This window comes from Fragaria vesca, linkage group LG3 (genome assembly GCF_000184155.1).
Source record: "Fragaria vesca subsp. vesca linkage group LG3, FraVesHawaii_1.0, whole genome shotgun sequence".
NCBI lineage: Eukaryota > Viridiplantae > Streptophyta > Magnoliopsida > Rosales > Rosaceae > Fragaria > Fragaria vesca.
The window spans coordinates 20600973-20628137 of record NC_020493.1 but is presented as its reverse complement, the minus strand read 5'-3'; the positions used below and the strand labels follow the sequence as shown (position 1 = coordinate 20628137).

The following is a 27165-nucleotide window of genomic DNA, read 5'->3' as shown; positions in this document are numbered from 1 at the left end:
TGAACACTTCATAACTCTGTAATCTCAGTATATTTGCATGTATTTTTTCCTTTTTCCATATCCCTTTCATCTGCCAAAACGGTTAACTACTTAACTGAACCTTAATACCTCATCATGGTTTAAGCTGGGAACTAGGCCATTCATATCAAGATCAGACTATCTAGTGGTTCAGTTCTCATTAACAATTAAGAGGAGTAACCTTTTGACATCTTTTACCATCATAGAACTTGGACGACATCTTAAAGGCTGAAAGGTCTTCAATGACTTGCTCAGACTCCGGTCGCGCCTCTTCAGCTTCTTTCAAGTCTGTGTTGCAACCCCAAACACGAGTTGTCAGTCTTCGACACTTGGGAGATGATTGATGCAAATAGGTCTTGTAAAAGTTGGTAACATCCTCCTTCTGAATGCTTATGAGTTGTTCTGCAGCCATTTTTGAATATTCAAACGTGTACCTGTAACAGAAACAAATACAAAGCGTTAGATTCAGCCTCAAACTAAGATCAGAATCAGAAAAAGCTTAATGCAGGCATACGTACCATTTACCAAGAATCTGAGTCCACAATCGATAGGTTTCACATGTGAGCGATGCATCTTTCTCGAATAACTTTGCCATTAGTCCACCTTTATAATTCTCAAAGGAATCATCGTCCAGTCCTTTCTGCGAATGCCAACATGTTTTCAATGACAGAAATTCTAATGGAGAGACAATAATCATCCATGCAAAATGGTTTCGGAAAACAGGAGTATACACAACTAAGACAAGTATTGGTAACTTTAAATCATGAAACTAGACAATACACGGTCAGATTTCCAACAACAATGTAGGTAGTACTGTAGTTCTAAAGGTGAAACTAATGAAAAAACTTTCGATGCTTACCAACAACTCTTCCAGACCAACTATAAAGTTTTCCAGTCTGCTTTGAAGGTGGACGGGGTTGTACTTGGATGACTGAACACTGAAATAGAAGCCAAAAACTTTGCATGTATGAGTCCAACCACAGAGAACAACATACCCAAGCTGCTCCTTTGTCCTATTTAGAGAAATAAATAAACCACTGTTAGTATAGATAATTGGATCCAAAATCAAGTAATGATCAGAGTTAGACTGATTCACAAGTCAAGTGTAAGGTAATAGTTTGAGCCAAAAATAAATCACCTTAGTTGATCAAAAAAAGGTTCCTGTACAATTTCATGAAAAAGATCAACCAATAATTTTAGTCTGATGGACTCACTCCTCATTGCCTGCTCAATTTGAAAATACAGCTGCAATATGAAACCAAAACCAAAGAGAGAAAATTAACGTAGAAGAGACAAAGAAAATTCTATTAAAAAATAATAATACTAAATAACATGTTAAAAACCAAAGGATCTAATCCACTTTAGTTACCTCAGTCAGAGTTTGTTTCTGACTTGTTCTTCACAGTAGTATCTATAATGAGGTTAGCATTTGGAGGAAGACAGATACAATGGTTTCTGTACACCAATTCGGTAGGAAGTGGTGGTACAGCAAAATTTTGTTGAAATGATTTTGCAAGAGTAATTGCTTCTTCTTCAGACAAATTGCCATGCAAAAGGCCCTCAATGTATAGCTGTACAGATTGAAGATAGAGTACAATGTAAAAACATACCTTAACTGTAAAATATCTGAATGCAACATAGAAATTATTTCAAAAGAAAAGAAAACCAATCCAAGTTATCAATTCACGTTTGGTAGGTTATTCGTCCATGGGAAAGGACATGGATGGAGGGTGTTATCAGGTAGTCAATTGAGTGAACCAACCACAGCATTCTATTAAAATATCTACTATATATGACATATATTTCTGTAGTACCTGGGAAAAAATCTCAGGGATGAAGGAAATCAGATCAGAAACAGACAATCCATTCAAAACATGCAACTGCTCATCTACGGTATAGAAACTCTGCAACAGAACTTGATCTCTTAAGTATGTTGAGTAACTCCAAGCATCCATATTGGTGTTCGCATATGCTCGCCCCATGTCTTCTTTAAAAACCTATTGGAATGTAACTTCGTCATTGACAATCCAGAGCCCGTAAAGGTATACATGATCGAAATGAAACCAGAAATGAACTAGAGTGATGAAAATGAATGGCAACGTAGCATACCTCAAAACGATCATCAGTTGGCAAAAAACTTTTTACTGTTTCCAGAATTTTTGACAACAGAGCTGGAAGCTTATCATGGAAACCATACACCAATAACTGCAGTTTGTCCTGAGACAGAGAAAAAGAAGTTTGCAGGCTGGCAACACTGGCCTGCACAAAAAAAAGGAAAGAAGGGCACCTGTCATGCATGTATAGATTCAAAAGAACATTTGCTATGAAAAGCAGTTCTCCAAGTCTCTCCTAAGATAATAAATCAATAAACTAAATCTAGTATACCCTTAGAAAAGAGGCCTTGGTAAAATGGCTCTTCAGTGCACGAAACTAGCTAAGAAAGGTCTGGTAGTGTGGGACACAACAACTACAAACTCTATTCCACAGCTGAATTACATCTGTGGAATTCTTTTAGTTTATTTTAGTTTAAAAAATTAACAAAATTATAAATTTTTCAGCTGTGGAATTCTTTTAGTTTAAAAAATTAACAAAATTATAAATTTGAATTCAAGTTTTAAACAGTCTTCTATTCATCACATAATATCCTAAAAAAATATTTTGTTTAGACACTTGCACACAACAGCTTTCTAGTCTCTACTACAAAATGCAAGTTCCATGACCATAGAAACCAATTAGATACTATTTCAATCTATTCTGAACTGCAAAATGACTAGTTATAACTTATAAGAGAAGAGACACTAACCTCATAGAGGATCTCATTCAGCTCATCTGTGAGAAGGTCGAGATACAAGCTAGTCAAAACACAACTCTTTACATTATCATATGCCCCCTTCAGATTGATGCGGAAGTATGTATTTACGTGAGGAAGTTTAAATGTACTGTCGAGCTTGTACCAAAACTTCATCAATGGTTGATCAAGTATGCATCTCGGATATGTCATTGCAGTATCAATGCACAAACCATCAGAACGGATGGAGAAATCACGAGGAATGAAATCGTTCTTTTCTGGCAGATGCAATGAAACATTAGTTTCTTGAGGATTCTTCCATAAATCTCTCAAATATGGAGATATATCTTCCTCAGTATAATGTGATCCAAACCAAGGCTCACACTGGAAATCTGAAACAGTTAATGGATACAGGATATGTTAGTGCTCAATCATATTTATTTTACTGTGGGAAAATTCACATAATAAATGTAACATGTATTAAGCAGCACTAGTAAGAATATCAACCACAAACCTGCTAGAGACACTTCTTAATAACATATTATATAATAATATAAATCTTTTTGGCATAAAAGGGAGTTTACCTTCTGACTTAAACAAGGACTTCGATATCACATCGATTCTCATGTTTTCTGGCCAGAAGAAACCAAGAACATATTCTATCAATTCCTTATCCCAACTTTCGTTCACATAGTCCCCATAAATGACATGCTCTGTTGCATAACACAGTAAATTTTCTGCAATTCAAAAAATTCTGAGAACAGTTAAAATATACTAATGTAGAAATCCTAAGACATTTTATGAGCACTGATATATGCTAACAGGTAAGAAAGATGTGCACTTTCAATAACAAAAGAAACCTGCAAGTCCTGAAGCATAATCATCATGATCCTGCTCCTCTGCAAATATAAATTCCATGTTCCCAATATCGTGAAGTTCCCGAAATATCCATTCTTGTGGCGACATTTGACGCAATAACTCAATGTATTGATATACAAACCCAATTATTTCAAAAATCTGTAAGATAGGCAGCACATATAGAGAATGAGAATAAGTGATAAAAGTGAAGCACATTTCGCCTCATTAGATATGTTGATCAGTAACTGAAATAATTACTTCATTATATTCAATATTTTGTAGGAATAAAATCCCAAAGTAAGGTTCGTTCCAATTACAGACAAGCTTTGATAAAATAGAGATAGGATAACCAAAAGTCGAGCTTTCTAACAAAAAATTGGTAACACATGATTGCTACCTTCTCCAATCCAGAGTCGGTGAGGTATATGACCATGCAAAAGATGTAAGCCACAGAAGAGCAGTCACTCTTGCTCACACCAGCATCTAGAGATGTTACCCACCCTCTAGCTTTGAGATAGGAATACAAACTTCCCCTGCCCTCTGGAAAACAATAAACATAGTGTTCATAATAAGACTCATTGTAAAATGCAAACAATCTTGAAGGCAAGTTAAGTAATGAAACTAGTTTGAGAATTTTATAAAACTAGTTTAATTATGAATCATCATACCGTGCCCAAGCAGATGACACAAGTAACCTTCCGGTTTCTTCAAATAGTGTTCTTGAAGACATGGAAGTATCCATGCTAAGTGGAGTATATGAACATCGTCAACAGCCTCTAGCCTGTAAAGTTTTCCAGCTTTCCAAATAGGACCTTCTGTCTTGAACTCCAGTTTTACTTGGGGTCCTTTTTTGACATCTCCAAACAATTCCAAAACCCAGTGCTCAAGTACATTGAGAGATTCTGCAGTAATTTGTACCGTTAGAATCAATATAAACAAAGCAGTAGTTATTGGTTATATTGTCTATACTACAACCTTAATCCTCCGTAGCACCAAAAATTTCGTTTTTCCATTTGAACTATTTTAACAAATAATCTATGGCAAAAACACTTATCACCATCACAACACCAACACTGACTTTTGTACTTAAATATCAACCTCCACCGATTCACAGAACCCAATATTATCATCAAGAAAACAGCGGCCCCTGTAGATAAATATATCATACTAGAAGCTCGAGTTTAAATGGAATTAATTAAGGCAAATTGAAATTCTTTCGGTTCTTGCATTCAAGCACACCCTATGTGGTATTAGATATAATTATATGTTAATCTCATTTCACGGTCACCCTAATCTCTTAATTTACCTTGACAAAGTAATGGTAGAAACTAAAGAAAGAAAAGAAAGAATCAAAAGAAAAAAGATAAGGAAATGAAACTCTCACCTCCACCAATGACAACTAGCTTCATTAATCCACCGTGGTAATAGTCTCTATACAATTTTAGTATTCGTTCCTGCAAGTTTATCCCGTTGTCCTTTGCATCATCCAAGCTCTTCTTATTTCCTTCATGCCATGCAGAAAATCAATGTAGTTCCATCCCAAAAAAAAGTAATAATAATAATAATAACACAAAGGAAAGTGAAAAAAAGAAAACACAATGGATTCAAATTTTACCGCAAGGGAATCTATTAAATGGGTGACCAGGTGAGGATGTATGGCCTTGAAGCTGTCCAAGGCGGGAAAAATCATCTTGCAGATGCGTGTTAAACTCTGTATACAATATTCAGGGAAATAAGAATTTGTGTATAACAGCACTTTAAGCAATAAATTCAGTAAGACTAGCATGTACCTGAATCTATGGCCTGTACCTCTCTCTCCATGGCTTCACTTTTCATAAGAGGTGAAACAAAGAACTGAGAAAATCTGAAAGATCAAAGATTCCAAATAAATATAGACCACGTTGTGAAAGAGAATGGAAACTAAGAAAATTAAAATGCTACTGGACAAATATATCTCTATATGATGGATATGCAGAACATAGCATTTGAACCAGTATAATAAATTGAATAATTATAACATGCAACATAAGAAGGGGAAAAGAAAATACTTTGATCTAACGGAAACTTCACTTCAGTCACAAAAAAATGTGTGATGGTTTGTGTTAAACCAATAATAATTTCCACAATATATGCAGCATATTGTGGATATATGGAAAAGGGAATAAGATAAAGTAAAGTACTGTAACTGAAGTTCCCATTATCACTTCATATATGTTTCGGACATAACTCTGGAAGTCCATATGTTCACTACTTCTCATTTTCAAATACTCGTATCAATGAGTGATCAAAGACAAAGATTCAATCAGGAACCACAACCAGTACTAAAACCTTACTTGACAGACCGCGATATCATCAATACCAAGGACTTCAGTTATAATATTCAGCACATAAGTGTAGAAATGATTTTGATTGATTTGTTTATCATTACAAGCTTTACATTATATAGGTACTACAACAGCTATGATAATGCTAATACTACAGCTATGATTCTGCAGCTATGCATTGAAGACATTCAATACAAATATACACAATTACTATAGCTATAATTCTGAATGAAATCAATTTATGAGAGAATCATGCCTGATTGGAGGATAAGAGATATTCACTCTAACACTAAGTATATACCTTTCCAGGGCACCCTTGAGAAATTCTCGTTTCACATCAAAGAAGTAGCTAGTATGCTCTGCTGCAGTGTATGCATTTGAGGATCCTCCATGCTTAGACAAGTAACTAGCATACTATGAAAGAGAAGAGTCAAAACAGGTGCTAACATAGCAGTGAGGATACAACAGTGAGCAGAGTGTTCTCCCAACAAACTTGAGTGCAAGCTTATAGAAGTGTGTTATATCAAGTAAAACCATTTAACCAAACCATTAACACCAATGAAGTCAACAGAAACATTCTCACAAGAACAAGGAAAGATATAAACTAATATGATTTTATCATTTTTGAGTTCTTCTAACTCCAGGGAATCACATATTAAACAGAAACTGGGAGTTCCCTTGCTATGCGTCGACAGCCCATTTAACTCCTAAACAATATACTATGTAATAACAACATAATTGTGACTCTTCCATGCAGCCTGACACATCTACGAGCTGGGTGGAAGGAAAAGAACAAGCAAGTTCTACAGCCCGTATAAACTTAGGAAAATCAAGCTGATGATGTTTTCATGCTAAGATAAATCTTGATACGTCTACTGGGAAAATGTCATAATACGTCTCTTGGTTTATGATGCTGAGCACAATGAAGACAGAGAAAAACATAGTCATCTCCCTACGAATTAAGGTAAATGGAACAACAACAATAATACTCGCTGGAAAATCATACCTCATTTTCATCTGGGAACTTAGTACTCCCCATGAAAAGCATGTGCTCTGCAAACATTCATTAATATGTAAGTGATGTCTATACATAATAACACTCAGTCATCCTTTGAAGAAGGCTAAACATGTGTAACACAAACCTAGAAAGTGTGCAAGGCCCTGAGCCTCGAGAGGGTCAGAGAAGCTTCCAATACCGACACACATTGCTGCTGCTGCCTGCAAAGAGGAACAAACATCTTTAATTATCCAATTATATCGAATGCTAATAACTGAGCCGTGTAAACAATTAAAGGGTCCCCTCAGATATCCAAGTACATTTTACACAATCTGGAACAAAGTGCTTGAAATGGAATGCCTCAAAACACATCAAAAAGCATATCCAAAGACTAGAAGTATGCATGACCACAGAAGCAAGAAAACTATACTATTGTGTGAAAATTCTGTAACAAGAATCATGAACAAGAACAATGCCTCATCCTCAGTCCTCTAGAAGATCCTATAATAGGTAACAAATGTGCAGATACAAACTCATGTTACTTCCCTAACCCAATTAACCAATTCTCCATCAATGTAATGCTGATATATCACCCCCAGCTGGGTGTCAATACATAAACATACAATTTGCATAGTAACCCAACTCGTTATATGAGCATAAGGGCAACACTTGTTTGGACCATACGTAGTACTTACATGGGCCACGTAGTACTTACATGGGTCACAAATCCGTCAAATGGATAGACGTCACAAATCCGTCAGATGGATAGACGTCATGGACTTTGATACTACCATATCCTAATAGGAATAGGAATCGGAATCTTATGCCGATGTGGAATAGGGTTTCAAGTTCCGTTCTATAAATAGGGAGGGGAGTTTTGGGAGAAAGTGGGTAAATCCTAGGTATTCATCGGAAGAAAGACTGAAAATCGATGGCGTCGTCGTCGTGTCCTGTGCAAGTGCCCTGTGAGTCCGGCAAATCGGATTCCGATAAGAAACGGTACAGGAGTAGCGAAGAGAATGATGATGAGATTATTGTTTCACTGGAGCAAGACGAAAATCAAGAGAGACAGGTTAAAAAGATGCCAAATAGTGAAGATGATGATGATGATGGGCAAGTGCATATCATCAAGGAGAAGCTCCAAGAAGAGAGAAAATCATTACGTATCTACGAGTGTCGTGATTCATTGTTGGAATGTGTGGGTAGTAATCAGGTTGCTATTATCGTTGGCGAAGCTGGGTGTGGAAAAACTACACAGATACCTCAATATATATACGAGGCTGGATATGGTGAAAAAGGAAGGATTGGATGCACTCAACCATATGAATTTGCTACCCGGAGTGCTGCTGCTAGAGTCTCTCAAGAAATGGGTGTCAAGCTAGGGCATCATGTTGTGGGCTATTCCATACCTTTCGAAGATTGCACATCTGAAAACACTGTTTTGAGATACATGAGTGATGAGACGTTGTTGCATCAACTCTGTGGAGAACCAGATTTGATAAGCTATGGTGTGTTGATGGTGGACGATGCCCATGAGAGAACACTCTCAACTGATATACTGGTTGGATTATTGAAGGACATTCTGCGGTTTAGAACCAACCTTAAACTGCTTATCTCAACAGCAACTATTGATTGTGCCTTAAAGTTCAGTCAATTTTTTGATCTAGCTCCAATTTTGGACATTCGAAAAGTGAAACATGCTCACAACACCGAACATGTTTTCTGCTTGAATGCAGCTATGATTCACACAAGTGGAGATACATTGGTGTTTCTGCCTGATCGAGAAGAGATAGAAGTAACAGTCGACGAATTGCAGCAGCGATTTCCTCATCAGCTCTCTATCCGCCCTTTTTATGAAAACATGTCTCCCGAGCTTGAAGCATTGTTTTCTGCGCCCACACCTCAAGGGCTCAGGAAGGTTGTCCTTGCCACAAGCATAGCTGAAACATTTTGGCCGACTAAAGCTGGCGTCGATTATGTGATCGACTCGGGGGAGTGCCTGATTAAGAAGTATGATCCAATCACTGACATGGAGTCGTTAGAAGTAACTGGCATCTCAAAAGCATCAGCTATGCTAAGGGCAAATCCACTCTTTGGCAAGTGCATCCGAATGCCTCCTCGACAGGATCATCACAACAATGATCCTCACAACATTCCATTGCCAGTAAAACGTAGCAACCTCGCCAATGTTGTTCTTACTCTTCGGCATCTAGGGGTTAATGACTTGACACATTTTGATTTTTTGGACCCTCCAGAGGCTGAAGCGCTAAGTAAAGCCTTGGAAGTATTATATGCACTCGGTGCATTAGAGAATAAAGGCCAACTTACTGAGGTTGGAGAACTTACTGTGGTGGGAGAACTGATGGCACAGTTCCCTCTGGATGCAATGCTGTCTAAGGCGATAGTTGCTTCGTATCAGTACAAGTGCTCAGCTGAGATAATTTCGATTGTTGCCATGCTTTCCGCCTGTGATCACAGTTCAATCTTTTATCGTCCAGATGAAAATCAAGCCGATGCCGACAATGCACGAATGCGTTTTCACTTTGGGAATGTAGGAGATCACATTGCATTACTCAAGGTTTATAACGAATGGAAAGACTCAAACTATTCATCCCAATGGTGCGATGAAAACTACATACAAGCAAGGACCATGAAAAGAGCAAGAGATATAAGGGACCAACTTGAGCGGCTCTTGAAGAAGCAGGTCAGGATTGAGCTCTTCTCAAATCCCCTTTGTATAGAGTCTATAAAGAAAGCAATTACATCTGGTTTCTTCCCTCACTGTGCAAAGCTGCATCACGGATCATACAGAAGAGTCAAACAGTCGCCAAGTACTCTCCATATAAACCAAAGCTCAGGGATGGCAGAAGTGTTTCCCAGATGGGTTTTATACCATGAGTTGGAGATGGACCTCGAAACTACTGATCAATACATGAGACATGTAACGGAGATAAATCCGGAGTGGTTGCTGGAAATAGCTCCACATTATTACCAGTACCAGCTAGAAGATATCACAGATTAGTGCAAGTGTTGTTGTATTCGGTAGATGTGAATGTACTCTTTAATATGTATTGAACATTAAAATGACAAAGTGCTTTGTTTCAGTTTTGTTTAATCGAAGAAGCTTGAAGTTATGGATTTTCTTGCATACTTTGACATATCTTGGAATATTGAAAAGGCTGGGTTTAGGTTGTAGACAAATTAACAAAAGTAAAACTTTCATTCCAAAGTAAAAAGAAAAGGTAGTTTAGGTATTTTATTTTATTATAGATCACTGATCATTTACTTCTTTAAAATGTTGATTTAGAAGAGAAATAACTCATCATAACGCAGCTGAACATATTTTTCAAAACCAACAATCGTTAGATCGACATAGCTGCAATAGGTTTGGAGATCAGTTCTCCTAAGGTATCGTGAACAATTCATCTGATGACCTTCACATTAAGACACACCTGCTACGATCTGGCTTTTCTACACCATCATCCTTTGTAAGAAGAATGGGCCTCTGAATTGTTGTGTGGTCATGCATCCAACAATCCGGGCCTTGACATGAAGAGTAATTTCCATTTACTATCATAATCTTGGGCGTAGAAAGAAGGCCACTACATCTGGTTTTTTCCTCAAGTTGCAAAAGTTACCTTGGATATCAGTTTTGTTGTGAATTTGATCCACTCATGATATAGATAGATAAACCTTAACTACTGTTTTCGCGCATCTGCATGGCATTATGGACAGAGTATGAAAAAAAGAGATAAACACACGACTAGAGGTACAAACAAGTTAAGGATTCCATTTACCAAACAAACTGACCAGCAGCAATACAATATAAAGAGATTGTCTTTGCATGAGAAACTGCGAATATGCATGGAAGGGGAGGGAGGGGCGACAAAGCTGATCCCCCTGACAATGGATACCCACTTATACAGACTACAATAAATTTTGAAAATGGAAACAAGTGAAATTACTCAAACAGATGGTGACAATTGGAAATGAAAGAAAGAAAAATTTCCCATAAAGATCTTCTCAATTTTTATTTTTTTTTTCTTCTGGGTTGAAGCCATTTTCAATCCCTCAATTGGGTTTTTTATGACATGGTAATGGTGTGTAAATATGATAATGGTTTGGCGTGTTGGTCATTGTAAAAATGGTATCTTTCTTCGTTTTTAATTTGACCCAAACAGGAGTGCTAGAGATTGCAGTGTTTCGGTATAAACTAGTTTATGATTCATTATGAAGTTATTTGGTGATTCTGTATAAGCTAGGGAGCAGAAATCTTATATATATTTTATGATTCTGTATGTATTCATCGATTATTTGCAACAAAGAGTTTGTGCTTTTCTTTAACTTGGCCAATGATATTTTCTTCAATTCTTTATAGGTGAAAAGTTGCAACCCGTTTATAATTACCCAAATGCATTATAGCCAGCTCTTGAACTTTTCATGTTTGATCAAAAAGACTTCGGTTGTCTTGAAAGTCCTCTTACTCTTTGAGTTTCAAGTACTACCTGCTTTCAAATATGAAGAGGAAATATTGTTGCAAGGGGAATTTTGCCAAAAGTCTTGTGATTGTTCGTGTCACGATGTAAGTGCCTTCATGAAAGTTCAAGGATGTGATTCTGTTGAGTTTGTAATATGAATGAAGTGTCATGTTTACTATCTTTAGACAAGAGTACATGAAGTCCTATATGTTTTGCTTATGAAGATAGTGTTCTTGTTGAAATTGGAGTACATGACTTCATTAGCATAACTAGGGTTTGTTTCGCTGCTTACTTCCAACAGTCCATTCCTCCTTTTCTTTATTGCGCTCTGCCTATACAGCTATACATGCCTGCATTGTATTGGTGCAAACTCTAGAGTCTATAGGTAGCAGTTTCACTGAGAACTTGTGTTGTATAATGCATCATAGAATAAGTGGCAACGTTGTGGAGCATTGTAAAAGGCAATAAATGGGAAACTATCTATAGTTTAGTGATTAATGGCGCCTATAAGACCTACTCATGCAGTCCTACACAATATTTCTGCTGTTTTCTTTATTTTTCTTGAAGATACATAAACATCTAGTCTCATATGACTTATAAAGTTTGTACTGCAGTTTGGTCAAAAAGGCTTCTGTTGTCCTGAAAATCCTTTTACAGTTTGAATTTCAGATACTACCTGCACATTATAGCTCTAAATGACATAGACTTGGTCTGCTCGATTATCTTAGCAGCAGGATCTGCAGGCAGCCATATGCAGCTTCAATGAAATAATGAACGGATAACCAGAGATGTAACTGCGAGTAGCAAAGCAGTACTCATCCGGTTTCTTCAGGCCACTAGCCAAGTTGATGTCATGAAACAATGCAACCGCCATTGCCAGGTACAAGTCAAATTTCTCTAGCAATGCAGCACAGGCACTCTAAAAAAGAACAAGATCTAGATAGAATAATCGACCTAGTCATACTATTATATACGGAAACAAATAGCCTATACTATTTGGATTGACTGCATTAATCAGAAAATAGCAACATCTTAGAGGATCAAAAGTTCAAAACCGTTGTACAGTTCCACTTTATCGAATTCACACATATCTGAAGGGAGGCCAATTTTGTAGTTGATGCTTTTTAGCCTCCCTTGGCCATTCAAGGGATGCAGATATGCAAAAGAGTAAAGAGTTTAAGAGAAGGTTTCTTTTGGAGGATTAATTGGTTATTATTATTTTTATTAAAAAAGAAAGAAAAGTATATCTCTATTAATAAAACCAGAAGAAAAGTATAATGGTTAAATTTTTAAACTTCTGAAAAAAAAACCCAGAGTTTATTAAACTCTATTCCTCTCTATCTAATGTCGAATGGATAGGATGGTAATTTACAACTAAATTCAAAAGAAAAACTCTGCTGAGATGAGAACTCCCGTGCATGCGAGAACCACACGGGCAGTTGAGGTTCTTCCACTAAAACCAAAAAACTGGAAAGCAGTTTCCGTTCTTGGTGCCTCCAGTCACCCTGGATTAACTCCCACCGCCGAGTTCTCTCACCATGGATCTGACTCCTACCCCGACCCCTCTTCTTCGATCGCCTTCTTCTGTCCCGACACAACCCTTCATCTCTAGCAAAAATGGAGAGGGGCAATTTTCAATTCTCTCAAATATGCAACACCAGATTAACTGCCGACTACTCAAATATGCATGGTAAGATGTTTGTTTGATTTTCTTCCGTATGGTTGTTTAGAATTATGTCGATAATTGTGAGTTTCTTCTGATTCGAACAATTAATGAGTTGGGTATTGACAATTGTAAATTTGTTATTGACTGGATTTGATGATGATCAATATATGTTCATTACGTGGGGCTGAAAGAACAAAAACATGTTCAGTGTGAGAGTTAGAATGCTTCAGTCTATGTCCTTTGTTGCATCGTTTATAGTGCTTTTTATAATTTCAGATTCAATTGTCAATTGATTTAGGTACTTTCAGCAGGTTAATTATGTAAGAGGTAACAATGCAATTGTTGAGACCTTGGATTCAGACGGGTGGTTAAAGATGGTGATCTTATTATTGTTGACGGCGAGGGGTTCATGTATAGATTGCACGTGACGTCTTCCGTAATTTTCCTTCAACTTATTGAATCACTACTTATGATCCTGCAGTGATTCAATAGCTATTTTCTCTAGCATCTTGGTTGCTACCTTTAGCCGATCCTTTCTTTTCAGGCCTCTTAACACTTTTCTTTTTTCATTAATTTTGTTTGTGTCAGCCATGAATAGATCGACATTTTTTAATTAATTATGATGTCTGCAGGTTATGTAGGATATGACAAGGGAACAGCTAAGCCCTTGGATAAAGACACAGGTGGTACTGGTGATATTTGTTCTTTTGACGATGAGGGGCTCATGTAACATTGTGGGCATGTTCGTAGAAAAAACACCAGGCTTATCAGGTGATCCAAAGTTTCTCCTACTTAACTGTTAACTCCTTGCATAAAGTGGTTGTCAATTTCATTTTATTTTTACTTCATTGTATTATTTTAGTTCAGGTTTAGACGTTGAGTGATTGTCGTGGGAGTCAAACTCTCAACAGAATATTGTTGTTTTGATTAAACTATCTTAAGCCAATTTCTTAGACAATGAAGAAAATCCAAACATCATAAAAAAGGTTTATACTGATGAATGCCCTTTTCTGCATTTAATTGATAATATCAGGTTTAAACTGATAAAATCTAAACATATCATGTTGTTCAACTACAATCTAAACCCAAAAATTTCAAGGTTCAAAGTTGGAAATCAAATCAGTAGCAGTAGGATAGTCACTGCCAGAAACTACATAATATCTGTTGGCTTTTACCTGACTTCTAACCTGAAGATATGAGTATATACAAATTGTGAAACGATCGCGATTAGTTGATTAGTTCTTTTGGGTTTTAATATTTCAGGAGTACAGTAGGGAGTTTGCTTGGACCACCAGAGCAAAATCAAACACAAATGATACATATTATTATCAATCAGGTGATGGTAAGGTGAAGATTGGGGATTTTAGTATCAGCCAGGTTTTTGAGGTAATGGAATTGCCGAGACTTGGACCACCTTGATATATAGGATGTTTTTCTTCTATTGTCATTGTCCATATTTTTTTACTTCTTCTTCTTTGTTTTTTTTAATTTTTAATTTTCTAATATGTTGTTATAGAGTTCTTAAGAACTGTAACAGTTTTAAACTGATAAAATCTAAACATATCATGTTGTTCAACTACAATCTAAACCCAAAAATTTCAAGGTTCAAAGTTGGAAATCAAATCAGTAGCAGTAGGAAGTAAGTCACTGCCAGAGACTACATAATATCTGTTGGCTTTTACCTGACTTCTAACCTGAAGATCTAAACTTTGGCTTCTCAGGAATGTACAGCTTCAGAGTATTCCTACTAGAGATGATGGTAAACAGGATGCCACAAGAAGAGTTTGAGAGAGGCGGGCCGATTGATCTCAAGAAAATTGGAAATTCGAACAAGAAAACATACCTGGTAGGTTAAATTGATATTTGTGGTTTCCTTTGCCGATTGATCTCAATTTCTGATCAAATAGTGATCCACTTTGTGGTTGCAGCTTTTACTTTATACTGTTTGGTTTAGTATGCAATTGATTTTGTTTTCATGGTTTTCATCTTCTGTGTGAATAGGGTTATGACTAAAACAGAAGTAGGAGGACTCCATAAATATAAAGGTAAGGTATGCGTACGCAGTTTTGCATATTTCAGATTGATTTTTTGCATTAAAGGTTTAAATTTTTTTTTCCCCCCTTTTTTTGTTCAGGTCTTGAAGATTTGGAATTCATAAAGGATATTCAAACCAGGTGAGTATGTTTATGTAGTTTGGTTTCTTGCATAAGTTGCCGGTATAATGCAGCATTGTGGTTTCGTCAGCCGATGTTCTTTAAATTTTTTCTGTTTTCGTGAAGTTGTATTAAGGTCGGTCTGACAACTAAAGGGCATAACAAATTGGTTATTAGTTACTCATATCCCTCAAGTCCCAAATCATTAGCTTCAGACTATAAGGTAGCACAATTGGTTGTGGTTTTATCTATTTCTTTCACATAAGTAAATTGGTTATATTTGGTTGAACGCTTCTTCTTATGCTTCATTTGTTAGTAATTTCGTATTCATTGAAGAAAAGTATTTTTGATTTCAAAATTCCATATTTAGTTTGCTTTTACTTAAATTGGATTGATTTTCTCAAACCGCATGAGCAATTTGAACTTTTTTGCTCGATCGCTACATTTGTCAATTTTTGAAGTTATGATGATTTTGACATACGTGGTTTCTTGAGCTGGCCTCCCCAAACTCCTAAAGAAAAAAAAAAAAAAAGAACTCAATTGCTTTTTCTTCTTATGATTCCAGTTTACTATCCATGAATTGCAAAGCAACAATTGCTTAATAGACCAGGTCAGGTGGCTTTCACTATGAAGTTTAGTATAGAGGAGCTGCTGCCAACTGGCCCCTATCTTCCCTGCAATATTCAACACCATTAAGGTCTCCAAGAAAATGGCTTTTTATGCAGCCATGTTCTAGCTTTGGTCGGTTCAGGTTCGGGGACTTATGAAAAGGTATGCTAGCTATTCAGGATTGGAGGTCAGTGCTTCACTACATGTGAAGGGTTGAGAGGGATGAATTTGGCATATGGGTGTTTTGTGTTTGTCTCACGAAGTTGGTGTCATGGGTCATGAGAGCGTATCACCTGCTTGCAAATGGAAAATCAAGTAGCTTATAGGTTCCTATTTTCTGTTCCTTATTTGGCATATGCATATACTAATATTTTTAGGTTTGCCCTTGAAAATTAGTGTGTATATTTAAGATACAAGAAATTGCGGTTATCTTCTTCCCTTGAAAAAGTCAGTGGAGTCACAATACAATCATATTGTACTATGTTAGGTAAATGAAAAAAAAACAAAAAACAAAAAGTTTCCAGAAAATATGTTGCGAAACATTACTATATTTGAGTAAGTTCCTATACTGGCGACCAACATAATGTCTACAACAATGAAGGCTGTTTAGATTAATTGGGAACAATAATTACGTTTTGATATTTATGTGCACACACGAACGCGGCCCTTTCGCACATGAAGGCTATATACAATTATTAAATTTATTTCTATTTTCTGTGTTGGGAGCTTGACTTTGTACTTTTATGGTCCAATGTCATGTTTTGTATCAATGCTCTGCATATCAAAACTTCTCTATATTGTTTTGTTCTTTGAAGATTAGGATATACTCAGTGAGCATACTTATTATCTATTTCAGTAAAGACCGCAAGAAAAAGGTCACATACTAAAGTAGAATAATTGACCTTTGAAGAGACATACTGATCGTCACAATCTGGAAACGATAATTTACACGTGATAATGCAATCATTTTGCACGCACAAGTACATAACTAAATTCTAAGCTGACCACAATTATTGTCTACCAATGAAAATTGAAGAAAATGATGACATATCGAAATAGAAATTGGCTATTCAAGAGCAAATAATTCACACGTGTGAGCAAGTGCGGAAGATGGTAATTCACACGTGTGAGCGCTCACTTCCGATAATAATGAGTCTTATTAAACACGTCTAACCTTCTGTGAGTTCATGCCATAAAAATTATATATATTTTAGTAGACCAATAGGTGTTTCAGTATAAATAATATGTTTTTTTTTTCTTTTTCAAGTCAAGAATATAGTTGTAGGCATATGCAAAATTTAATATATTTACATGTTATAAAATTTAGAGAACGTGTAATATTCTTACCTCTCGTATGACATACAATAAAATAAAAATAAATGATTGAACGTATATATATACAAAACGTATTTCGTGAAAAAAAAAAAAAAACGCACGCGCGAGCGGGCTAGTAAGAAAATGAAATACGTTTCTTTCACATAACCATACTTAAAAAAAGGGCCATTTCTTAAATCCTGAAGAAGATGATGCTCAGCCGCAGCACAAGAAGTAGCCTTGAAGGTGTTGGACGAAATGCTTCACTCGCGTCCTCTGGTCCCTTTCACTCAATCTTGTCAAACTCAAGCAAATGCTTCTCTCCGGAATCGCTCCCAATGTTTATAATCTTACCATTCTCTTCAACTGCTACTGCCATTTGAACCAAATGCGTTTCTTCAAGTTGGGTCTTCAACCAAAGTTGTTACCCAAATGCTGGAGGGAGGTTATTGTGAGCCCAATGTGGGGACAACAGCGTTGCGATTCGGTTACTTAGGGACATGGATGAAAGAGGATGCAAGCCTGACATGCCACCATCATCGACGAGTAGAGGTATCGCTCCGGATGTTGTCATTTACACCTGCTTGATTCAAGGACTTTGCAATGTAGGCAGGTGGACTTTATCAAGCTCAGGTATGTCAATTACTTCACTGCTGCAAAATTCGCTGTTATATATTCCAGTTAACTAAATTCTGAATTATAGATTTGAATTCAGACTCTCTGTGATGTAAGGTTAGGATTTGCTCCTTCCACTTGCTTAGTTTATGATTGGTATTGGCCTCAGTATTTGCAACTACAGTTATGAGTTGTGACCTTAGATTTCTGTTTGTGGTCTTAATTCAAGGCTGCCATTGAGCAGTTGAGTATATGCTTCTCTGAAGAGAAAGCTTATACCTTGCACTTATTTGTGGATGATCCATTTGAGTCTTTTGGCGTGCCATTGAAGCTAGCCACCTATTTTTCTTGCTTTTCACTTGTTCTAGGAAGGCTTTATAGTGGCTTCTCAGTTTTCTGCTGTCTCAGTTTCTTTGCTATATATGATGCAGTTTTCTGTTGATAACTGCTTACAGAATTCAGGTTATTTATGGTATTTATTTGTGTAGATTCAAATTTTGAACAAGTTGGCGGAAGCTAACTTTTGAATTCAATCTGTAAGCTTGCTTCATTGGTAAACTAGAACCCAACAGGCATGGGAAGGCCTTTTAGGAATTGTGTGAAGGCCTTTTAGAAGCATAATCATGTATCATTTTGGGTCTTGTATGAATCTGGTAATGTAACAAGACTTCCCTCTTTAACTGTATATATCTACTCCCGCTTAGCTAACAACATCATGTTCAATTCTAGTCTACATAGTTGACAGCGAGGAATTGAGTAAACTCTTAACCTATTACTTGTCTATGTATTGAGATAGGATCCACATATGGAAAATGAGGTATTAGATCTTGTTGTTCCTTGAATCAAAAGAAACAATCAATAAAAGAAAGAAAAGGTTCAGTTTGCTGTTCCTCCATGCTGTGTTGAATGTTTTTATGACCTTGCTCGTCATGTTTACAGAATTATAGACTTTTTTTTATTATTATTATTATCACTAAATTTGGCTGTTACTTCAGACATTCCTTCTCCTTTGTCTGTGCTTGTCGGAAAATGTAATATTTCCATGTGCAACTTTTTGCTTTAACTATCCCTTTGTTATTGGTAGTCATATTTTGCTTTACTCTGTTGTTTCTAAAGCTCCATTTTCTGATGTACAAGAGTTGCTCTGCACTGTTTAATACTTCTTGAGCAATTAATGGCTGTTTTTGTAACTCGAGCAATTCAAAGTATGAGGGATGCAGTTCATGACTTGTGTACACTATGCATCTGTTGTAAAGTCACAATTTGTTTTCTTTTTATTTTTGTTCTTTCTTTTCCCAAAGAAAGGCTCTAAAAAATTCTTGCGGAATTTTATTTTCAAGTTTTTATGTTGTTTTTTTTTGTGGGTTTGGTTTTATAAAACAACCAAGGTTGGACCCATTTTCGTTGTTTTATTTGCTATTTTTTATGAAAACCCTTTTGAGTTGTTGTGATCTCTGAGCCATATATAATGTCAAAAATATAGTGGGCATCTTGTCTGGTATAACGTTGTGTATCGGTTAGCGAAATTGTGTCGAGGACTTTTGTAGTTTGTTAATGACTCTCGGGCACTTTTTTTGTGTTGTGTGCTGCGTATAATGTTGTAAGAAATTCAGCCCACGGTCTCTTTAAAGAGTGTAACGAGTTGGGTTACTTTGCAAATTGTAGGTTTATGTATTGACACCCAGTTGGGGGTGATAATCAGCATTACATTGATGAAGAATTGGTTAATTGGGTTAGGGAAGTAACATGAGTTTATATCTGCACATTTGTTACCTACTATAGGATCTTCTAGAGGACTCAGGATGCGGCATTGTTCTTGTTCATGATTCTTGTTACAGAATTTTCACACAATAGTATAGTTTTCTTGCTTCTGTGGTCCTAGTGGAACCTGTCATGTATACTTCTTGTCTTTGGATATGCTTTTTGATGTGTTTTGAGGCATTCTATTTCAAGCATTTTGTTCCAGATTGTGTATTTTCACAGCTTAGTTATTAGCATTTGATATAATTGGATAACTAAAGATGTTTGCTCGTCTTTACAGGCCGCAGCAGCAATGTGTGTTGGAATTGTAAGCTTCTCTGACCCTCTTGAGGCTCAGGGCCTTACACACTTTCTAGGTTTGTGTTACACATGTTTAGCCTTCTTCAATGGGCGACTGAATGTTGTTATGCATAGACATCACTTACATATTAATGAATGTTTGCAGAGCACATGCTTTTCATGGGGAGTAGATGAAAATGAGGTATGATTTTCCATCGAGTATTTTTTTGTTGTTGTTCCGTTTACCTTAATTCGTGGGGAGATTCCTATCTTTTTCTCTTTCTTCATTGTGCTCAGCATCATATACCAAGAAATTACGTTCTGACAGTAATAAGCATCATGACATTTCCCCAGCAGACGTATCAAGATTTATCTTACCATGAAAACATCATCAGCTTGATTTTCCAAAGTTTATATGGGCTGTAGAACTTGCTTGTTCTTTTCCTTCCACCCAGCTGGTAGATGTGTCAGGCTGCATGGAAGAGGCACAAATATGTTGTTATTACATAGTATATCGTATAGGAGTTAAATTTGCTGTCGTTGCATAGCAAGGGAACTCCCAGTTTCTGTTTGATATGTGATTGCCTGGAGTTAGAAGAACTGAAGAACGATACATTCATATTAGTTTACATGTGAATATTTCTGTTTACTTAATTGGTGTTAATGGCTTAGTTAAATGGTTTTACTTAATAAAACACACATCTATAAACTCGCACTCAATTTTGTTGGGAGAACACTCTCTGCTCACTGGTGTATCCTCACTGCTTTGTTAGCACCTGTTTTGACTCTTCTCTTTCATAGTATGCCAGTTACTTGTCTAAGCATGGAGGATCCTCAAATGCATACACTGCAGCAGAGCAATACTAGCTACTTCTTTGATGTGAAACGATAATTTCTCAAGGGTGCCCTGGAAAGGTATATACTTAGCTCTTTACGTGCTGAATGCTATAACTGAAGTCCTTGGTATTGAAGATATTGTGATCTGTCAAGTAAGGTTTTAGTATTGGTTGTGGTTCCTGATTGAATCTTTGTCTTTGATCACTCATTGATACGAGTATTTGAAAATGAGAAGTAGTGAACATATGGACTTCAGAGTTATGCCCGAAACATATATGAAGTGATAATGGGAACTTCAGTTACAGTAAGTTACTTTATCTTTTCCCTTTTCCGTATATCCACAATATGCTGCATATATTGTGGATATTATTATTGGTTTAACACGAACCATCACACATTTCTTTGTGTGCGGAAGTGAGGTTTCTGTTAGATCAAAGTATTTTCTTTTCCCCTTCTTATGTTGCATGTTATAATTTTTTCATTGAATTATCATAAGATATTGTGCATTGTTTTCAATTTATTATACTGGTTAAAATGCTATGTTCTGCATATCCATCATATAGAGATATATTTGTCCAGTAGCATTTTAATTTTCTTAATTTCCATTCTCTTTCACAACGTGGTCTATATTTATTTGGAATCTTTGATCTTTCCGATTTTCTCAGTTCTTTGTTTCACCTCTTATGAGAAGTGAAGCCATGGAGAGAGAGGTACAGGCCATAGATTCAGGTACATGCTCCTCTTACTGAATTTATTGCTTAAAGTGCTGTTATATACAAACTTCTTATTTCCCTCAATATTGTATATATACAGAGTTTAACACGCATCTGCAAGATGATTTTTCCCGCCTTGGACAGCTTCAAGGCCATACATCCTCACCTGGTCACCCATTTAATAGATTCTCTTGCGGTAAAATTTGAATCCATTGTGTTTTCTTTATTCACTTTCCTTTGTGTTATTATTATTATTTTTTTTTTTTTGGGATGGAACTACATTGATTTTCTGCATGGCGTGAAGGAAATAAGAAGAGCTTGGATGATGCAAAGGACAACGGAATCAACTTGCAGGAACGAATACTAAAATTGTACAGAGACTATTACCACGGTGGATTAATGAAGCTAGTTGTCATTGGTGGAGGTGAGAGTTTCATTTCCTTATCTTTTTTCTTTTGTTCTTTCTTTTCTTTCATTAGTTTCTACCATTACTTTGTCAAATTAAATTAAGAGATTAGGGTAACCATGAAAATGAGATTAACATATAATTATATTCCATACCACATAGGGTGTGCTTGAATGCAAGAACCGAAAGAATTTCAATTTGCCTTAATTAATTCCATTTAAACTCGAGCTTCTGGTATGCTATATTTATCTACAGGGGCTGCTGTTTTCTTGATGATAATATTGGATTCTGTGCCTCGGTGGAGGTTGATATTTAAGTACAAAAGTCAGTGTTGGTGTTGTGATGGTGATAAGTGTTTTTGCCATAGATTATTTGTTAAAATAGTTCAAATGGAAAAATGAAATTTTTGGTGCTACGGAGGATTAAGGTTGTAGTATAGACAATATAACTAATAAATACTGCTTTGTTTATATTGATTCTAATGGTACAAATTGCTGCAGAATCTCTCAATGTACTTGAGCACTGGGTTTTGGAATTGTTTGGAGATGTCAAAAAAGGACCCCAAGTAAAACTGGAGTTCAAGACAGAAGGTCCTATTTGGAAAGCTGGAAGACTTTACAGGCTAGAGGCTGTTGATGATGTTCATATACTCCACTTAGCATGGACACTTCCATGTCTTCAAGAACACTATTTGAAGAAACTGGAAGGTTGCTTGTGTCATGTGCTTGGGCACGGTATGATGATTCATTATTAAACTAGTTTTATAAAATTATCAAACTAGTTTCATTACTTAACATGCCTTCAAGATTGTTTGCATTTTACAATGGGTCTTATTATGAACACTATGTTTATTGTTTTCCAGAGGGCAGGGGAAGTTTGTATTCCTATCTCAAAGCTAGAGGGTGGATAAGATCTCTAGATGCTAGTTTGAGCAGGATTGACTGCTCTTCTGTGGCTTACATCTTTTGCATGGTCATATACCTCACTGACTCTGGATTGGAAAAGGTAGCAATCATGTTTTATCAACTTTTTGTTAGAAAGCTTGACTTTTGAAGCTTGTCTATAACCTTGGAACCAACCTTACTTTGGGATTTTATTTCCTACAAAATATTGAATATGATGCAGTAATAATTTCAGTTACTGATCAACATATCTAATGAAGCGAAATGTGCTTCACTTTTATCACTTATTCTCATTCTCTATATGTGCTGCCTATCTTACAGATTTTTGAAATAATAGGGTTTGTATATCAATACATTGAGTTATTGCGTCCAATGTTGCCACAAGAATGGATATTTCGGGAACTTCACGATGTTGGAAATATGAAATTTATATTTGCAGAGGAGCAGGATCAGGATGATTATGCTTCAGGACTTGCAGGTTTCTTTTGTTGTTGAAAGTGCACATCTTTCTTAGCAAATATCAGTGCTCATAAAATGTCTTAGGATTTCTACATTAGTATATTTTAATTGTACTCAGAATTTTTGGAATTGCAGAAAATTTACTGTGTTATGCAACACAGCATGTCATCTATGGGGACTATGTGAACGAAAGTTGGGATAAGGAATTGATAGAATATGTTCTTGGTTTCTTTCGGCCAGAAAACATGAGGATCGATGTGATATCGAATTCCTTGTTCAAGTCAGAAGATAAACTCCCTTTTATGCCAAAAAGATTTATAAATATGTTATTAAGAAGTGTCTCTAGCACTGATATTTGCTTACTCTGATCATTACTTGATTTTGGATCCAATTATCTATTCTAACAGTGGTTTATTTATTTCTCAAAATAGGACAAAGGGGCAGCTTGGGTATGTTGTTCTCTGTGGGTGGACTCATACATGCAAAGTTTTTGGCTTCTATTTCTGCGTCCAAGTACAAACCCATCCACCTTCAAAGCAGACCGGAAAACTTTATAGTGGTCTGACCGTCTGAGAGAGTTGTTGGTAAGCATCCAAGGTTTCTTCATTAATTTCGCCTTGAGAACTACAGTTAACTACTACAGTACTACCTACATTGTGGCTGGAAATCTGACTGTGTATTGCCTACTTTCATGAGTTTAAAGTTACCTACACTTGTTTTAGTTGTGTACTCATGTATTTCCGAAATTATGTTGCATGCATGATTATTGTCTCTGCATTAGAATTTCTGTTATCGAAAACATGTTGGCATTTGCAGAAAGGACTGGACGATGATTCCTTAGAGAATTATAAAGGTGGACTAATGGCAATGGTATTGGAGAAAGATGCATCCCTCACATGTGAAACATATCGATTGTGGAATCAGATTCTTGGTAAATGGTGTGACTGTGCCTACATTAAGCTTTTCTGATTCCGATCTTTGGTTTGAGGCCCACTCTAACGGTTTGTAATTGTTTATCTGTTACAGATACACGTTTGAATATTCGAAAAGGGCTGCAGAACAACTCAGAAGCATTCAGAAGGAGGATGTTACCAACTATTACAAGACCTATTTGCATCAATCATCTCCCATGTGGGAGACTGACAACTCGTGTTTGGGGTTGCAACACAGACTTGTAAGAAGCTGAAGAAGCACGACGGGAGTCTGAGCAAGTCATTGAAGACCTTTCAGCCTTTAAGCTGTCGTCTAGTTCTATGATAGTAAAAATGTCAAAAAGTTACTCCTCTTAATTGTTGATAGAGGAATGAACCGCTACATAGTCTGATCCTGATATGAATGGCCAGAATGGCCTAGTACCCAGTTTTAACCATGATGATATGTTAAGGTGCAGGTAGTTAACCGTTTTGGCAGATGAAAGGGAAAAATACATGTAAATATATTGAGATTACAGTTATAAATAGTGTTCAGTTTGGTTTTCCTGGGTTGATCGATTAAGCTTTTGCAGTTGATCTGCTCTAAAGTGGGCTGGTAATATGACTTGGTTCCTTGTAGGCTAGATTCTAAGTAATCGGTCTTTTGAAAGGTTCTATACTTAGGGTGCCCATTAGTTTATCTTTCTTTTATTTATTTTTTCTATACAAGTACATTTGACACAGAGGAGTCACTTAGATCATTAAGTTACTTGAGTGGTTATTCAAGAGTTAATAATTAAGATGAATTCTCATAATCCCCTCAACTGTAAATCAGTAAATGTATCCTTTTTTATTTGAAAGGGCTTTGAAACCCTGTGTTGGAAGGCTCATCATACCCATGTTTACATAGATAAATTTTGATGCAACAAAGGAACGTAATACCTATGAAATGAAATGAAAGAGTACGAACCATGAAGTTTTGTCAAACCCCTATTACCACAAATGTCAACAATATGTCCGATCGATGAAAGAAAACAACTACAAAGAACACAATTACACAAATAAAACACCCCTTTCCAGCTGACCTGACATAAATAAAACACAAGGTTGAGTGTTTATTACGGAATTAGACTCACTAATTTACATCATTAACGAGTAATAATCTAGAAATTATATTATACTAGCTTTTATACCCGGGATACTCACGTGTGAAGGTTGTTACCCGCGATACTCACATGTGAAGGTTGTTAATAGGTAGTTTTTTTGTTTGTGAAGTATGTTAGTGGGTAGTAGGGAGTTTTTTTGTTGCAATGATAAGCATTAATCCACTTTTCATAATTATTTGCACTGTTTTTATTTTTTTATTTTTATTTTTTATTTTTACTATAATAACTTTTTAAGTTAATTGTTTTAATCAACCATTAAAGGTAAGTTAGGTAAAACATAATTTAGTGAATTTCTTAGAATATAGATTCTATCAAAAATGACAAGAAGTGAAATCCATCATTGAAGTTAAAAAAAATTACAGCCCGTCCTTTTCGTCGTGGTCTGAAGGTCAAGTCGGTCTCCATTTGCTGCCAAAAACATCTAAAGCGCTGCGGCAGCGTTTTGCCACGTTTCGTTTTAGGTAAAAAAGATTAGGTAGCAAAGCATTTCCATCAAACTCTCCACTTTGTTGTTGGTCAGTTCTATAACATTGCAGTGAAAATGGGTATGGTGTAGTAACACAGTGAGATTAAGATTAGATTGAGAGTGTTTAACTAGTTTACATATAGTTTGGTCTGATTGGTCGCCCCAATTTCTCTTCCGACGATATTGTGATCAAGTCTCCGAATGACAAACGGCTCTACAGGTTGATTAAGCTTGAGAATGGCCTCACTGCATTGCTCATTCATGATCCTGATGTATACCCACAAGGGATTAAGAGCCTTGAGCCCGGTGAAGGTGAAGATGGGGAGGTCAGAAACAAGGAAAGGGAGGGGCTTTACAGACTAAGAAGGTTGGTGTGTCGTTTTAGAGTGGAAATCTGCAACACCCATGTTGCATTTTGTTTTTTTTTTTTTCTCTTTGATGGGAAATTTGATGTAGAAGAAAGTAGCACAAATTTTGAGTCTCTAATTTTTTTGGGTGTGTTTATGCAGCATTTCTGTTTCTGCATTGGAAACCAAGTTGGAGTGAGTTGATGAAATCAGCATTATTTGGTAGAGAAATAGTTTGAGTTTGTGTATATTGGTAGAGAAGTAGTTTCACTTTAACAGTATACTGTATCATTGTTGTTGTACTATTTTGGATTGAGAATGAGCAATACCAAACTCGCATTCTGAGTGTTTCTGGGGAAGTTTGCGAAAACAGCCCAGTGTTGGACCCTTTGAATTGAGAATATACAACGGTCATCTTACATCCAACTTTGGTTTTTGAAAACCGAGGTGGAGTAACGTGATAGGCTCAGCATTCCAGTGATGAAAATATCTTAATGGCCATATTGGGTAGCAAAACATTATGAGTTTGCGTCTGCAAGATCACTGGGAGTGGAGTATCAATCTTGTTCGCGCTTTTCATACAAAAACACACAGAATAGTTTTGACTCTGAGTATATTGTCATAGTGGTCCATCTCATTATAAATGCTTGACTTTGTATACGAGATTTTAATTTGTTTGCAGCCATTCTATTTTATAGTGGTAACTCTCTGTATAATGTGATTATATAACTGTATGCTATCAAGTTGTTTAACTCAGCTCAGTTTAGAAGCATCTAAAAAAGGAGGTTTGATTCTTTTTGCAGGCAGCAGCAGCAGCAATGTGCGTTGGAATAGGCAGCTGGTCTGACCCAATGGAGGCACAGGGGCTGCCCACTTCCTAGGTTTTTGGTACACATGCGCATACCATTCTTTATAGGGTATGAACACATAACTTACAAACTGAATGTTGCAGAACATATGCTCTTCATGGGGAGTACAAAGTTCCCAGTTGAAAATGAGGCATGCTTTCATCTGAGTTGTTTTTTTTTTTTTTTGGTCTTTTTCTTTATCTTGTGTCAGTTAAGTTGGTGTTATTTCTTTACCAATTTTTCTATACAA

General features: G+C 36.3%; 2 protein-coding genes, 1 non-coding gene and 1 pseudogene across 3 annotated transcripts; 3 read left to right on the top strand and 1 right to left on the bottom strand.

Moving 5' to 3' along the window:
• Positions 1-178: 178 nt before the first annotated feature.
• On the bottom strand, positions 179-7390 carry LOC101304082 (insulin-degrading enzyme-like). The gene is made up of 19 exons (XM_004295971.1): positions 7313-7390; positions 7131-7206; positions 6995-7041; positions 6290-6402; positions 5455-5528; positions 5280-5375; positions 5049-5168; positions 4333-4566; positions 4062-4204; positions 3667-3823; positions 3391-3543; positions 2822-3198; positions 2128-2277; positions 1833-2015; positions 1394-1589; positions 1157-1271; positions 878-1031; positions 537-658; positions 179-452 (listed from the first exon to the last, which is right to left on the bottom strand). Exons 1-19 carry the CDS (start codon positions 7388-7390, stop codon positions 179-181), a joined length of 2862 nt encoding a protein of 953 aa, XP_004296019.1.
• Positions 7391-7916: 526 nt separating this feature from the next.
• LOC101303792 (putative pre-mRNA-splicing factor ATP-dependent RNA helicase DHX16-like) lies at positions 7917-10007 on the top strand. Its single transcript, XM_004295970.1, has one exon. It carries the CDS (start codon positions 7917-7919, stop codon positions 10005-10007), a length of 2091 nt encoding a protein of 696 aa, XP_004296018.1.
• Positions 10008-13055: 3048 nt separating this feature from the next.
• Positions 13056-16199, top strand: LOC101296845. Its single transcript, XR_184283.1, has 7 exons — positions 13056-13153; positions 13441-13900; positions 14393-14515; positions 14851-14975; positions 15131-15174; positions 15264-15303; positions 15848-16199. It is a non-coding gene; the product is annotated as an uncharacterized LOC101296845 (transcript).
• A 1506-nt stretch (positions 16200-17705) lies between these two features.
• LOC101303500 overlaps positions 17706-27165 on the top strand; it is a 14630-nt pseudogene continuing 5170 nt past the window's right edge.